Source organism: Passer montanus, unplaced genomic scaffold (genome assembly GCF_014805655.1).
Source record: "Passer montanus isolate IOZ18808 unplaced genomic scaffold, ASM1480565v1 scaffold41, whole genome shotgun sequence".
Classification (NCBI taxonomy): Eukaryota; Metazoa; Chordata; class Aves; order Passeriformes; family Passeridae; genus Passer; species Passer montanus.
Genome location: NW_024368930.1, coordinates 5316750 through 5333001, shown reverse-complemented (window position 1 = coordinate 5333001; position 16252 = coordinate 5316750). Strand labels below are relative to the sequence as shown.

General features: G+C 40.4%; 1 protein-coding gene across 3 annotated transcripts in view; it reads left to right on the top strand.

The window, feature by feature from the left end:
• The window catches only part of DIDO1 (death inducer-obliterator 1), a 48479-nt gene extending 33875 nt beyond the window's left edge, over positions 1 to 14604 (top strand). For 2 of the 3 annotated variants that reach the window (XM_039719534.1, XM_039719535.1), the window contains exons 12-17: positions 109 to 244; positions 382 to 928; positions 1747 to 1900; positions 2887 to 2976; positions 3605 to 3800; positions 9537 to 14604. In XM_039719534.1, the coding sequence (XP_039575468.1) occupies positions 109 to 244; positions 382 to 928; positions 1747 to 1900; positions 2887 to 2976; positions 3605 to 3800; positions 9537 to 12913 (4500 nt within the window). In that variant the 3' untranslated portion in view covers positions 12914 to 14604. Of the gene's footprint in view, positions 1 to 108; positions 245 to 381; positions 929 to 1746; positions 1901 to 2886; positions 2977 to 3604; positions 3801 to 5674; positions 5888 to 9536 lie in introns of those variants that run through there. The other variant, XM_039719536.1, reaches the window with a different exon arrangement.
• Positions 14605 to 16252: the final 1648 nt, after the last annotated feature.

Genomic DNA, 16252 nt, shown 5'->3' with positions numbered 1-16252 from the left:
GGACTTTTATGTATTCTTTTAAAAAAATGAATTAACAGTTTTCCAAGTATTTTTTGTTGTTGAAGTTAATGATCAGCTGTAATATTTTTTGTGTTTAATCACTTTTAGGAACAGCAGGAGTCAACCCGAACTGCACCCAATTTGAACAGTCCTCCTTCTCTAGATGTTTTTAGCAGCATGTTGAAGGATACAACAAGTCAGCATCGAGCCCATCTTTTTGACCTGAACTGTAAAATCTGTACAGGTATTTATTGACAATGCTGACCTTGGGCACAGTTAAAGAACTTTTACTTACGTGTTGTTTATTTGTTTGTTTGTTTGAAATAGTTTCTCCAAACTGCTGTTAAATACTAATCAAAAGCTCTTGATATAAATCTATAGGTCAGATTTCAGCATCAGAAGATGAGATACCAGCGAAGAAAGTGAAGTCAGGGCCTTCTGCTAAGAAGGTGGAGTCGAAATCAAAGCCAGAAGTGCAGGCCAAATATGAGAGTCCTGCAGCAGCCCCGGCAGCAGAGCCTGACAAGGAGCCCGTCGCTGACGACGCAATGGAAATTGATGTTGAACCGGCAGCAGAACCAGTTTCCCAGCCAACCACAGAAGGGACTTCTACTCCTACAAGCCAGAGCCAGAACAGCACAGACTCTGCTGTCCCTGAAGAGGTCTCTGCTCTCGCTGCCTCCTGTGCTGGCCCTGTTGTCACAACCGTAACGGTTTCTGGCAGAGACCCCAGGACAGCCATGAGCGGCTCCTCCGCGACCGTGACACCGGCCCCGCGTCCTGGGCCCACAGCTGACAAAGTCTCCACGGCAGAAACCAAACAAGAAACTTCCAAACCAGCTATGACTGTCCCCAAATCAATATTGACCAAACCCTCTTCCTCACCAGATCCCAGATACCTGGCGGTTCATCAGTCACCCAACATCAAGTGCGTATCCTCAGCAGCTGCCACATCCCTCCCGTGGCTCTGCAGATTCCCACGTGTCCCATATCCTGTTCTCTTTCCTTCAAACAAAAGGCTTGTTGAGGTTTAAAGTTCAGGGAGCCTGATTTCATTTTTAAAATGCCATCTCTCCTCATTTGCTTTCTCTAGCTTGGTAAAGTTTTCAAAGCATCAGTGTGTGCATCAATAGATGCACAGAATATCAACAAAGATTCTACTGTGTTCCAGCAGAGAAATAAAACTTGAGGGTGTCATGCAGACTTAGAATTCTGCATATACATTAATATCTAGAAAGACAGTACATGGGAGAGATTGCTTAGAGGTATTTCCAGATTTTCATCCTGTATTAAAATACTCTTGCATCTAAATACGAATTAAAATTAACCAATTGGTCAGCTTGAAAGGAAGTGGATTTCTTTCACATTCTGAGTATACACAATAGTAAAAAGTATATCCTTTTGCAATTGCAGTTAAAATAATTTTATTCATAGCAAGTTCTTTTACTTCAGAATCGCTTTCAGAAGGATATTGTTTACTTAGTGAGAAGTCTATAATTGGCTTTATAAAAGTCATACCTTTTGGCACCTCTTTGCTTGCCTGCAGCTACAAGTTTATTTTCTGCTGTTCCTTGCTATTTTAACTATTACCAAGTTAATGGAAAACATTAACAAAGCATCTAGTAAAAAATTTGTTACTTATTTAAAAGAAAGTATCGGATCAATAGGAGAAGGGAAGAAAATTTAAAACAAAGGGCCCATCCTCACTGCCATTCTGTAACCTTTCTGTTTGGATTTGTTTTGCAGTGCCTCAGAGCCTCGCTCACCTCAGGACAGCGACACTTCCCTCTTTCTCTCTCGTCTCAACACCATTTGGAAAGGATTTATTAACATGCAGAGTGTGGCCAAATTTGTCACTAAAGCCTATCCAGTCTCCGGGTGCTTTGATTATCTTAGTGAGGTGTGTGTGTGTCTGGAATGGGTCTGTGCTGCAGTTCCTGCTGCTGGAAAGGCTGGGGGCACTGTGTGTTTATAGAGTTACATGAGAACTGTAGCAGTGGTAAAGGACATCTTTGTAATAATAGGAAATGTAGCTCAAGGAAAAAAACTCAGCCTTTTAAAAATTCCTCACAAATCTGTGAGGAATTCTGTCTTTCAACATGTTTATACATATGTTAGGATCTGCCATGGAATAATGGCTTACATCAGCTTCCTTGTCTAGGAGCCAGTGTTGTAAAGTGTGTGCCTTGTTCTGTTCTCAAACTAGATGGATCACTGATTGATCTGTTAGAAAATTTTGTTCAGCTGTTTATGAAAAATATCATCCATGTTAATAATTTTCAAGTAAAACCAGTTGGATGATACTGTTCTGAGAGGGTGTACATTCAAATAATGAGACAAAAGAAAGGTTTTTCTTCTTCTTTTTTTCTCTCAAGGGCATTTTAGGTGACTTAGGAATTTTCAAACACAAATGTGTGGTTTAGGACTTAATAAGGTTGCTTGTTCTTCTGAGTACTGCTTTTGCTGAAATGAGTTTCACTGTCCTTGTGACAGGAAATTCATCAGAATTCAAATGACTTGGGGTCACTGCAAATGTGGAGAAAAGCTGTATTTCAGATAACAGCTTCCCTATAAAAGCCAATAGATATGTATATTACAGTTTCCCTATAAATGCCAGTAATGGGCATACAGAACTATTTGATGTGTTGCTGCTCTCCATGTTTGGTGTGTGTATCTGTTCCATGTATCCTGTGGGCCTTTGGGTCACATGCCATAATTAAACACCTCCAAATTTAGGAATAACCTGTCTGAATTTAAAAACATATGCACAAAATTATACTAAAATTTAACTATCCACTGGGCTACTGGGATGGGGCAACATGCACTGCCTTTTTTGGTTTGAATTTTTGGTTTTTCTCACACTACCGTGTAATGCTTCTTGTTTAGGATTTACCTGACACAATTCACATTGGTGGGAGGATCTCACCGAAGACAGTCTGGGATTATGTTGGCAAACTCAAATCTTCGCTTTCTAAGGTATTCACTTAAAATCCTTTGCAAAACCCAGAAGAAATAGACAGCAATGTAAAATGACAACTTTTTATAATACAGAGTATTAAACAGCAAATACTGACATAGATCACACATGGAAAACTACCTAAACCACTTCTTTGAAATTTTTTATTTATTTTAGTAACATGTTTATTGAGCTGTAAACCTTGATCTCTCTTTCCTGCACAGTAGTTAAATCCTCAAACTATTTGCTAATCAAAATATTGAAGATTGAAATTCAAATATTAAAAGAAAAGGAACTCATAATTTAATATATTTTAGTATTAAAAGCACTTCAGAGGTGAAAAACTGATAGACATTATAGAGAAAACCATGAAACTAAGAATTTTTCATTTCTTTTTCATTTGAGCCTCAAGCTGTTCAATTTGATGTAAGATACACAAGTAATTTGTGTTTCTGAAAATGACAAACCTAATTCTATTTTAATGTTGCAAATTGAACAGCAGTAGTCTCTTAAATCTAGAGTGTTGTCCTGAAGGCATAGTTGGAGTGATAGATGTGCAGTTTATTTTACCTCTGGAATTTGCCCTTTACCATTTCTTGTGCTGGTATGTTGCAGGTTGAATTTTTCTACTTTGCTTTTGTATTCCAGGAATTGTGTTTGATTCGTTTCCATCCTGCAACAGAAGAAGAAGAAGTTGCCTATATCTCTCTCTACTCCTATTTTAGCAGTCGTGGTCGTTTTGGTGTTGTAGCTAATAACAACAGACATGTCAAGGATCTCTACCTGATCCCCCTGAGTTCTAAGGACCCAATTCCTTCCAAACTCTTGCCCTTTGAGGGACCAGGTAAGCACAAAACAGGGGAGGTTCAATGCTAGGTAAAATCACAAGACAAAAGGCAATCTGAGACAAGTTGTTTAATATTTCATGTAATCATTAGTTAAATTTTTTATAAAACCAATTTTAAAGTACTTAATTAGGGAAAAACTGGAGATCAAACTCTGCTAAGATAAAATTGTCCAAACTTTAGTCTTTCCATCAAGATGCTCATATGACTTAGGAGAATGAGTTTACATGTAAAATGAAGGATGTGGAACAGCCACTATATTAAAAAAAAACAAAAAACCAAAACCACAAAGAACTCCCACCCTATTATCAGCAACTCCTAAATTCACAAACCCTAGACCCATACAAGCCATTCACCATCACTTAATTCAAGCAGGAAACTTATCCCACAGAGGAGTCAAGAAGTCAGAGTGAAGACACAGGTAACATTTCTGGTGTTTCCACTGCACTGTCACTGTCCATGCTGAGTTAATCTGTACATGCAGTGTAGGGCACAGGGTGTTTGAAATGTTCTCTTCTACTTGGATCAAACTCTAGTCAAATCACCGACTTCAGAAAATCAGTCCTTTGGGGAGAAATGGACCCATTCCTTAGGGTTAGATTCTTCTATCTTCAGATAAAATTACCTGTAATAATGAGTTTGCCCCATGTCGAACGTGGTGACAGAAACACTGAGAATGGATTCCACTGTGAAACACCCTTCTACAAAATTCAGTCATCTTCATCTGAGGATAAGGAGATTCATATGCTTAGTTTCCAAAGAAGGATGTAGCTTTTATAGCAAATACCAGGTTGGGAAGCTGAAGAGCTGCAGGCTGCAGTGAAGGCAGAGCTCCGTTGCCGTGGCCATGGCTGGCACTGCATGGTAGGTATGGAACAAGCAACAAGGAGCTCACCTTTCAGGGGGCTGACTGAGCTCTGCCCCTCAGATACAAGTGTAGCACAAAACTCAATAAAGCACTCTCACAGCTTTAATGCATGAGCAACAGTGGCTGGGACAGGTTTTCAACAAATGGAGCATCATAAGTTAAGTGCTGTCCCTTCCTCTATGAGATGGTCAAGGGCACTTGCTCTGCATCCCCAGACAAGATTTTTCTCATACACTTCAAATCTCTTATCTGTCCTTGAACAGTGCACAGACTAGGTAATTGTTTTTAGGCAATAGCTAAAAAGGCAGGATTATTGTTGTCTAAATTACTGTATTAGTAGGATTGTTGAATCTCAGCACTTCATAGTCTGTAATTTACTGAATTTTTGAAAGCTAGGCAAAAAGTTAATCCCATTTCATAGCCAAGAAGTGAAAACACCAAATACAAAACCCCTTGGCACAGGGATGTAGGCAAAGAATCTTAACTCATGGACTGGCTTTTCCAGGCAGAAGTAAAGAAATACAATCCTTTTTGGTCAGTAGCACAAGGATGGGATTGGCCATTGCGTCTGCTGGTCTGATGAATAACTCAATTTACCTAATTGTTGCCTCTTGCATTCCTGTGGAGATAACAGCTTTCTGTTTTACGTTTTTTTTTACCTCTCCATTATGGGTTTCATTTCAAACGAAACTCTTTACCTTGGATTGAAGGTTGGCAAATGTAGCCAAACTTTACTATTAGTAAGAGATATTTTTAATATCCAGACTGGTTTTGCTGAGTTTGAAGTGCACAAGTATTTCAAAACTGGAAGGAGTTGCTCAGAACAAGTTCAGGTCTCATCTGCAGGTGTTCATGGAGACAAATTTTAAAAGTCAGGTTTTCAAATTGGCATAAATAGTTGTAGGCCAAGTAGATTAAAGGTTAGCAGAAACAAGGTTCCAAGGGCAGGCAGGCCATGAGATGGAACAGTCTCACAGAAGATTCACTAAAGGGTTCTGCCATCAGGTGACACTTGTTGGAAACTCCTGTGGCAGCCTTTATCTCAGCTGTGCTGTGTTGTGTTTTAAAAGCAGTGAAAAGAATCAGGTAAGCTGTTCCTCTTGTTTTGTGTATGTATGAAAACCACAGCCTGTAATCCACACCTTTTTAATGACATCTGATGGAATTTACTGTGTTTTCTTTCTTTCACAATCAATAAAAATATTTTGTGGAAAGTGGTCATTGTCTCCTTAAATTTAATCGTGTGCCTTGCAGTAGATTCTATCAAGACCTGGAGAAGCATTGCCTTTAGATGGTCTGTCATTTTTAGCTAAATATGAGCTGAGGGGGGAGGAGGGAGAGGACAATCAAACCCTGCCACTCCAGAAATCCTAGTTAGAAGATATTCCAGCTGTATCATCTAGTTCCATCAGGCACGTATGGATTAGGACTTTCTCCTGTTTTCTGATGGATTGGAATTGGAACACAACTGAGGACTGCGCTAGTGCCTGGAAGATCTGCAGAAAACTTTGATGTGGGCAGCTTGAAAACACAGGAAAATGGAGGGTTATCCTGATTTGTATTTATTAACGCAGATATTTATTACCAGATTTTGTGTCATGGGCTCTTCTGCACTGTCCTTTTGCAGTGGTTTACAGTATGTGAATTATTTCTCTCTTTCACATACACATTACCACTTCCAGTTGTAAAAAAATTGTATAATCAGACTTAATTACTAATAGAAACAGAACTAATAGATTATTAGAAATAGAACTATTAGATGATTTATTGAGGGACTTAGTGGTGATGGGAATGTAACAACTATCTCATGTAGCTGAATTTTAATAAAACAGACATATATATATCAGCAAAGATTAAAAAAATGCTGGTATGTTCTGGTAATTTTTTATAGGGACTGTGAGTTTTCATAAAATATGAAGGCATGAAATCTGCTCATGCTGTTGCAATGGTCTTAAAAAAACAAATGCATCAAAGTTTTACCTGAATTGTGAATGGAGTTTGTTGTGTTCAGCTGAGCAGATTTCATTAGGAAAAGCAGCAGCAGTAGAGGAATGTGGCATTACAAAGCTGAGATTCTGTGCCAGTCAGTTCCACGCAGCAGAGGAGCCCGAGTGTGGAGCAGTGTCACAGTGCTGGGAGCCATCTGTGGCTCTGAATTAAGGGGGCACAAATCTGATGGCAATTGTCAATTGCTCTCATGATTAATTGGGACAGATATTTAAATAGCATTGATCAGATACAGATAAAGTCTTGTGTTGGTCTCTGCAGTTTAAAATTCACCACAGGTGTGCTTAGTCCCTCCCTTGGGTCTGTCAGGGATGGGCAGAAGCTGTGCCTTGAACAGTGCAGGTCAGCTTTTACCAGCTGCTGCTGCCAGGGAAAGATGGAGCCAATGTGCACCATATAAATATGGTAAACTTGATCTCATGAGAAAATGTATTTAAGGCCAAGGAAAGTAAATATTAATTCAATACTAGTGTTTAGTAGATCCTGTTATATTTGCTTTAGTTACAGGAAGTAACTCAATAAAACCAGACTGGGGATTTCAAATGCATAACAGGATAATAACTGTTATAAATAATTTAGCACTGAAAACTACTAACTACCAGCACAGCTTGCAGCACTTCTAAAACCTGTGTTTGTGAAAGGCAGTCATTTAGCAGTAGTGGCAGATTGCAGACAACATTTTGTTGTTCCTAAAATTAGGCACTTAAGCTATTTATGGATATTGAGATAGAACAGGGCTATGGCCTTTGAAAGCTGCTCTGACCATGTGTCTTCATTGAAGGAATCGTGTAGTATTTGATCTCTCAGAACTGAGGGAGTGTAGAAGTCAGCTTAGGCACAATTGCTAATATTTGTGTAAAATTCCAGTATTAAAATGTAGCATTTTAATGGATTTATTCTATGATGACTAAATTCTAAACACAGTAATTTATATCTAATGCTATTAACTTGCTGCTGGAATTTTTTGCCTCGAAAGTGTATTAAAATTATATCCTGTTTTAATTAGTGACTTGATCTGTATTTCTTACAGGAATTCAAACCTGATTTCTCAGTAATTGCTATTTATTAGTTACCCTGCCTGATGGATTTTTGACACCTGTTTATTTCAGTTATTCAGTGTTTGAAATTCATTGTGACTAATTGCATAAATCACAAGGCTCTGCATGAAATTTGGTAATCAAAACATTTAACAACAGCAGAACAGCAAATGCCTACTGGCAGTTTCTGGGTGAACTCCTGTTTGTGAGATGCTCTGCACTGGTCAACACCCACCAACTGGGGAGTTGTTATTCATTAACATCAAGGCAGTTTCTGGGTGAACTCCTGTTTGTGAGATGCTCTGCACTGGTCAACACCCACCTTGGGGAGTTGTTATTCATTAACATCAGTTTAGGAAAACAGCTGATGTGTTTTCCTCTCTAGATGGTAAATTTAGGAGTCCCAGTAAAACTTCTGAGTTGTTTCACCAGATTGATGTATGTGTGATGTGGTTTGCTAATGGAATGTATCTGCTACTCTGGGGTTTAGGGGTTTTGTGTTGGTATGAAAAGGGTTTTGGTGCTAATAATTAGATATTTTTTTAATATTGCTTAGTGAGAAGTTGGTTTAATAAGAACAAGGACCATATATATAAAAATCTCCTACTTATGGGATCTTGAATAGAAAGGTCAATGTAGGTCAGAGCTCTCACATTGCCATTTATCCACAATGAGTATTACCTTAATTTCACAATATTATCTTTTATTTCACAGGTTATTTTATGTTTCTATATTACTGCTTCCTTGCTGAATAGAAATCATAACTAATAGCACATGTAGGGAGGACAGTGGCCTTTAAAGAGGGCCTTTTAAAGGCCATTTAGTCCAGAAGTTAAAGGATTTTCTACATTTGCCACCACTGTATGTTAAAGGGTTTGGTCCCTGCTCTTCATTCTAGGCATGTTTATCAAGTGTGCTTGTAGGAGGAAAAAATACAGGAGACAGACCAACAGCCCTTTGCATTTTCCCTCTTTATCTGAAACTTCCTTATCATTTCTGGATATACTTCTCCTTCAAGTCTGAAGCTCTTCACAAAGGAGCAGTTCTGCTCGTGGTGTTTTTTACTGGCCTGTCAAGGCCTGATTCCCACCCTGTGGCCAGCAGCTCCAAGGCCTTCTCACCCCACACCAGGTGCTGGCCCAGCCAAGCGCCTCTCCTGGGCTTGTTTGGGACATCTGCAGTTTCCCAGCTTCTCACGCCTCTTAAAATAATGTCTGGCTGGAAAAAACACAACAAATGGGAGTAATTACCAGCTTTAACACTGTTTCCAAACACTGTTTGATGTGATCCGTTTTGCCATTATTGGTGTTTGTTTAATGTGGAGACAAATAAAATATTTATTGATTTGTGTCAATGTGGACTTTTAGCACAGGTTGTATGACACAGAGCAGTGTTTAGTCCAAGTTTTCTCACTTTTCAGTATCTCTGTTATATTTGCAAGCTAAATGTAAATATTTGCTTTTTAGGAGGAGAAGTCGGGGTAGTTGAGCAGTAGAAACAATGTAAAGACACAAAAATAAAAGCTTGCTTCTTTTGAACTTCTGCAGAAACACTTTGACGATGCCTGGTGCTGCAGTCCTTTATTAAAAACATTGAGCAAGGAATTTAAGCTTTTAAACTTGTGTATGAATACATATAAAAAGTAAGAAATACAAATGCATATGCTTGTGGACTAATGAAAATTGCTAATAGGTCTGATGGAACTTAGAAAACTGTTACCTTTATGACTTTTGTATTTGCCACTTCGTAAAATAATAGGTTTCTACTGAAAGCATCATTAAAAATCAGATTTTTACATATACAATCTTTGTGTTCTCTTTCAGGTCTTGAATCATCTCGGCCAAATTTAATCCTTGGGTTGGTTATCTGCCAGAAAGGGAAACGTCCTGCCACTGAGACGGAAAAAATGGAAGAGAAGCGAAGCAGAATTCAAGCACATGATGAAGCCGAGCCATCCCTGTTCTCTAAAGGGCCTCCAGCTTCACAAGAGAAGAAAACTCCAAAATACACACTTTATTCGGGAGACTCCACCATGAGTACAACACCACCTGGATCGCCTCCTCCTCCTCCTCCACCTCCACCCCCACTTTCTGTTCCAGACACCTCGGCAGTGACTCCTTCAGTATTAAAAATACTGTCCTCCATTAAAAGTGGCCCCACAACTACTGTGACCCCAGCGATTTCAACCCCAGCTGCTCCTGCAAGCAGCACTGCCACACACTCCTCATCCTCAAAAACGGCCACGCCTCTTGAGCACATCCTGCAGACCCTCTTCGGGAAAAAGAAAACTTTTGAGCCTCCTGCCAAGGATTCTGGAACTGTTCAGTCTTCCAGTCAGGAAAGTCAAGCTGCGGCAGATAGCGGGATGTCAGCGGTTCCTCTGTTAGATCCCATTGTGCAGCAGTTCGGACAGATGTCCAAGGACAAAGCCATAGAAGAGGAGGAGGATGACAGACCTTATGATCCTGAGGAAGAATATGGTCCAGAGAAAGCCTTTGAAACACAGACTGGTGAGAGTGACAAACACTACAGTGTGGAAAAGCCTTCTACTACAGCAGAACTAGAGGATGAGGCCTATGATCCAGAGGATGAAACTATCTTGGAAGAAGCAAAAGTTACTGTTGATGATTTACCCAACAAAATGTATACAGACAGTAAAAGCAGTTCAGAAGCGTCTGCTTCATTTGTGTCTGATTTATCTGCATCCTCCACATTGGTAGAACAGCAAAAAATGTTGGAAGAATTAAACAAACAAATAGAAGAACAGAAAAGGCAGCTAGAGGAACAAGAAGAAGCCCTCAGACAACAAAGAGCAGCTGTTGGTGTTTCAATGGCTCACTTTTCAGTGTCTGATGCTTTAATGTCACCTCCACCAGCGAAAGCTTCCCTAATGAAGTCTGAATTATTCCATCAGGACCAGCAAGCTACACAAAAAGTAGATTTACCTTCATCTTTAAATCAGCAAGCACAAGTTTTAAACCAGGGCTGTGACCCAAGGCAGAACAGAGATCCTCGACAGGCTCGAAGGATGGTGACAGAGAATGACAGTGCTGATTCTCGAATAAAGCCACAGGTAGTACAGAATGAGATAGCCACAAGAGAGGTCACTCCAGCAAGTTTTCCAAATACTTTGCAGACTTCACTTGGTAAGGAAGATAATGCTTTAATTTCTACTACTCAACCTGGTTTTACTGCTGATAATTGGGTTTCAAGTGAACAGACATCTACGGTGCCCCAGAAGGAGACATCTAACAGCAAATTTGAACACACCATTCAAGTTACTTTGGAAAACTTGAGTCAATCAGCTTCTGGAGATCCTTCTGCTTCCAAACCTATACGTAAAGTGCTGCTTCCAACCCCACCAAGTACATCTTTTCAGCCTAATTTCTCCACATCAAACGACAGCTCATCTTTGCAAGATATGCATCAAGTGTCATGGTCAAATGAGTCAAAGGAAGCAATGGGAAGGGATTCCTTTTCAAATACAATGTTTCCTCAGCAGGAAAAGGCAGCTGGACACTTTGAACCAGAGATGGGTCTTTCATCAGTGCAATATGATGAACAAAGACATCCTCAGTCTCATCAGTTTGTAGAACAAACTGAATCTGCACCAGCTCAGAGTGAGGGTGGACCTCCCCCACAGCACTTTGAGGAAAACCGAGCATTTTCTATGTCTGGACAGAAAGGGGGACCTCCAATGATGCTCAATGCACCTGGAGGACCTCATGGACCTAATTTTAGAGGGCCAGCACCACAGTTCTCTGAAGAGCACGGTTTTCCAAATAATGACGGGCAAAGAGGACCTCAGTCTGGAAGATTTGGAGGTCAAAAGGGTCCCATTCCTTCCTTATTTTCTGGACAGCATGGACCACCTATTTTTGGTGATAATAGGGGCCCTGCTCCTTCTTATCATGGTGGTCCAAGAGGAATGTCACCACCTCATTTTGAAGATCACAGGGACCCTCACATGGAACAAATGGAATTCTCAGATTCCCAATATGATGAAATGATGGGGCCTCCAGGACAGTTTGAAGGACCAGATTCCTCCCAGTTTATGGGAAACAGAGGACCTTCACCTTTTCCTTTTGGAGGTCAAAGACGACCCCCACCAGGTCAGTTTAAAGGACAGAGAGGGGGCCCTCAGTTTGGAGGGCCAAGAGGTCCAGCCCCAGGTCATTTTGGGGGACCAAGAGGGCCTCACCCAAATCAATTTGAAGGGCAGAGAGGTCCAGCTCCAAATCACATGCCTGGTTCAAGGGGACTTTTGCCACAGCCATATGAAGAACGGAGAGGGAGCCCACCACCCAGATTTTCCAACCAGAGAGGTCCAGGACCACATCAGTATGGAGGACCAAGAGGAGGCACACCTCCAATGTTTCCAGAAGAAGATGAACCTCCTTCTAGATTTCATTACCAGGGTCAGTCACCACAAGGTATGAAACCACCCCCAAGACCACTCCTGGACCTTCCAAGTCATCCACCAACTCATAGAAAAGAGATGTGGGAGGAAGGTGGACCATCTGCATCTCTTTCCAATATGTCTGGACAAGGACCTGAGTCGGAAGGACAGTGGCCCACATCTGACTTCCGAGAAGGCAAAAATCCTGACTATAGAGGCCAGACATTTGAAGGGAGACAGAGAGAGAGATATGAGGGAGGAAATAAAGATAAGGGTTTGGATCAGCCAGAGCTTCAACAAGCAGATAATCGCCAAGGTAGAGGCTTTGAGGAAAGACGAAGGGATCGAGAACATGGCAGACCTTGGGAAAGAGACCGTGGCAGAAACTGGAGCAGAGACAGGGACTGGGAGAGACACAGAGAGAAGGAATGGGATAAAAACAGAGATAGGAGCCAAAACAAAGATAGAGACAAGGATTCAGAGCGGGGTAAGGACTGGGAAAGAAGCAGAGACCGAGATAGGACAAGAAACAGAGAGAGGGACTCTTACAGGAGACGTGATAGAGAGCGATCGAGAAGCAGAGACAGGGATCGCGACAGAGAGAAGGACAGGGACCGGGATCGAAGCCGGGAGAAGGAAAGGGATCGAGACAGAGATCGAGATCGCGACAGGGAAAGAGGGAAAGATCGCAAAGACAGGAGTAAGAGTAAGGAAATTGGTAAAGAGACAAAGCCAGAAACACTGAAGGAAACTCAGAAAGCAGTGGAAACTGAAGCTTCATCTTCCAGCAATCAGTCATAGAACTGTAACTAATACTTCCTACAAATAATACCCTTTGGCAACACAGCAAGGACTGCACATCTGTAAATACTGTACATATTCTCACCTTTGGAAAAATTCTGTTGTAAAACTAGCCTTACCCGATGTACTGACAAATAAGCAATTTTTGAACAACTGTGAATGAAAATAATCAGATAGATGAAAAGCAAGAACATAATGGACTTTCACTTGCTGCATTTTGTGCATAATGTTTTTCTTATAAAGATTCACAACGTTACCTGTACTGAAATTTTGTTTTTTCTACTTGCATCTTTATCTTAAAATTTCCATTTACAGTACAGAAATGGAAAAAGTCTAAGAAGAGCATATTGCTTTTTAAGATTATAAAGTTATGTTTTCCAGTAACTTGAATTGTAATTTTATAGGAGAATTTAATCCAGACCTGAGGAGCCATACCTTTACATCTCATTTACGTGATATTTTGGTGTCAAAATTGTTCCTACAGCACACACTAAAAATGTTAGTGTCATGTTTCTTTTACAATGGAAGGGTCATGTGTTTAGGGAAAGGCTGCAAAAGAACAGTATTAATAATTACTTGTGACTGATGGAGGATTTGAAAATGGAATGTTATAAGCTTAAAGTGCACTATCTTCCTTTTATATACGTGTATTTTGGGTCTGGAATCCATCTGTTAAGTGTACAGGAAAGAAACAAGTCATGCTTTGTTATTTTTCATGAGGTTTTAAATATCCCACCTTTACACACCTGTCATTAAAGAAAATACAAGAGTAGCACCTTTATAACCAGCAAAACTTATAGAAGCATCAGACATTTATTTTGAAAAGTGGTAAACCAAAGGAAGAAGAGCATTTGGTTAAATAGGCCACTAAATCTGTTACTTAATTGAACTGATTTAGTGGAGCATTTTTTGGTTTTGCAGAATTTTTCCACAGATTTAAGAAATGTCCCAACTGGATTGAACTTTTCATTATAGAAGTGCTCTTTCATTCTAAAAGGGCTCTTGAAAAATAAATGATACTGTTCTTTTGTTAGGCCCTGCTTAGGCTGGCGGTGTAAATAAAACTCTCCACTGAAAAGACACAGCTGCATTAAACTTTAAATTATGGTGGTACATCATGTTGTGATTGAAGAGGGACATTTTTCGTGGTGAAATATATCACATTGCTACTTCCCATGTAGTCCTCAAGCACGTAATTGTAAAGTGTGAAATAAAGCCCCACTAGTTTATTTGAATGTGTAAATTGACCGCTGGGTAAATATTTTGGTATTTTGCTAAGATGGATTTGGAAATGTAAAATTAGATTCCTGTAAACATTTTGCATCTTGAGGACTATATTACAGGTAGCAGTGTGTCACCACAGTCACATTGGTGCATCCTTGAGGTCCTTGTACATGCAGGATTTGCTGAAATGATCATCTGTGTCCTGAACCCGAGGGAAAACGGTAACATGCAAAGAAATCGTATTCAATGCAAACATCAACTGCGGTGTAAGATTTTTTTTCCTAATGAGATGTTTCTAATTTAAAGACATACATAAAAGTATGCAAAATGTGTGTTTGTTTAGGTTTACTTGATAGAAATTTCTGTAAATTGTATTTTATATGGCAAAATATATCACTGTACATTAAAATATGAGACTTCACAGGTTTTTGTTACTGTAAGTAGAATAAACACCTACAGAGAGCTGTTGTCCATTTCTTAAATGTGTATGTGTATATTATTTTCTACATTTTGCTATTTATAACCACAAGAGACTGATGGCACAGGGGTTTTGTTTCCTCGTAGTTTAATGACATTTTGCAGGATGTCACAGCCAGCCAATGTTTGATTGCAGGCCCTCTAAAAAATAGCAAAAATCTGTGTTAATGATTCTTTTCTTACTTCTAAGGCATCCCCTAATTATTTATTTTGAAGGGCTTTTTTTTTTTTTTTTTTTTTTTACATTTGAATCAGGATGCTTGGCATTTGAAAATTTTTGCATCCAAAAATCTGAAGAAAAGAAAAAGTATTAATTCAGGTCACACCATTTATGATTTTCTTGGCTTTACATTTTTATGAAATAGGTGTTTGGCTTTTCATCTTTTAGGAAATTCTCCTTTAGTACTTTGGGGGATCTGTTTATTGTTTAGGGTCAGTAAATCCATCCTTACAGAGATTAAGTGGCAAAAAAATCAACAGCATAGGTTCCAGTGACGTTGTTAAACCCCAGCTTTATGCAGTTAACAATCAGCTGGGGTTGGATTTTGCAGTAGGGTTCCTGTATCCTCCACAGCAGCAGGTGGTAAAAGCCAGGCTGAAGCCAACATAATAATTTAACTAAATTTACAGAGACTAAAAATGGCACTGAATGATTGTCCAGCATTGCAAGAAAGAGAAAAACAATTCTCTGGCTTTATCCAGACTTTTGATTAACATGAAAGAACTCACAATTTTGAGCATTTGTCTATGTTTGTACTAAGCTAACATTACAAAGAGTATTTTGATAAAATTTTTTCTTCACAAAACCCCTTGCAAAGTTTAGAACAATATAAGCAGAAATATTATTATTTCTATAAAAGGCTGTACTGTTCCAACTGTGACCATTATAAAGGGGAGTGTGGAAGAGGATTAGAGAAGTAGAAAAGTGTGTAATTGAGTTCAGTGTGCACAAAACTGCTTTTAAAGTTCCTGGGTTTGCGTCTAGAGGGAAGTCACGAGTGAGACCATCGGACTGCGGCTGAATTTCATGGAAATGTCAGTGCACACTGCCTTGGGGCATTTTTTTCCTCTCAATTTTCCCACTCGCTGCCCCGCTCGGGCTCTCCCCTCGGGGCTGAGGCGGCTCCAGGGCCCTTCGTGGGGAACGACAACCGATTCCCGTTCACCCAGCTGTTTTTTCCCCATAACCCAGCTGGTTTTCCCCCTTAACCCAGCCGGTTTTTCCCGTCAGTCCAGCTGGTTTTGTCGCTTTTTCCCTCTCGCCCAGGTTCGCCTCCGCCGTGCCGCTGCTGCTGCTGGTGCAGCTGGGGCAGTTCCCTCAGCGCAGCCCAGCCCGGGCCGTTGCTCTCTGTGAGCTTTCCGTTAGCCACAAAGCCAACTAACACAGTTTAGCCGTAGGCTAAGCAGCCAGTAAGTTTAATTAGTTAAAATTTAGCACAACAGCGCGTACCCCGCCAAGCGCCGCAAATCAGCTAAACCAGTAAACCGTGTGTCCAGAACCCGAAACACGTCTGTAAACACACACTGCAGCGGCGCGTTCCCTTCCTTTATCTCCTCACGACACCGCTTTCGGCCGGCCCGGGCTCCGCTGCGGGTCAGTTTCAGCCCTGAGGGGCCGGGCGGGGGCCGGGCGGGGCG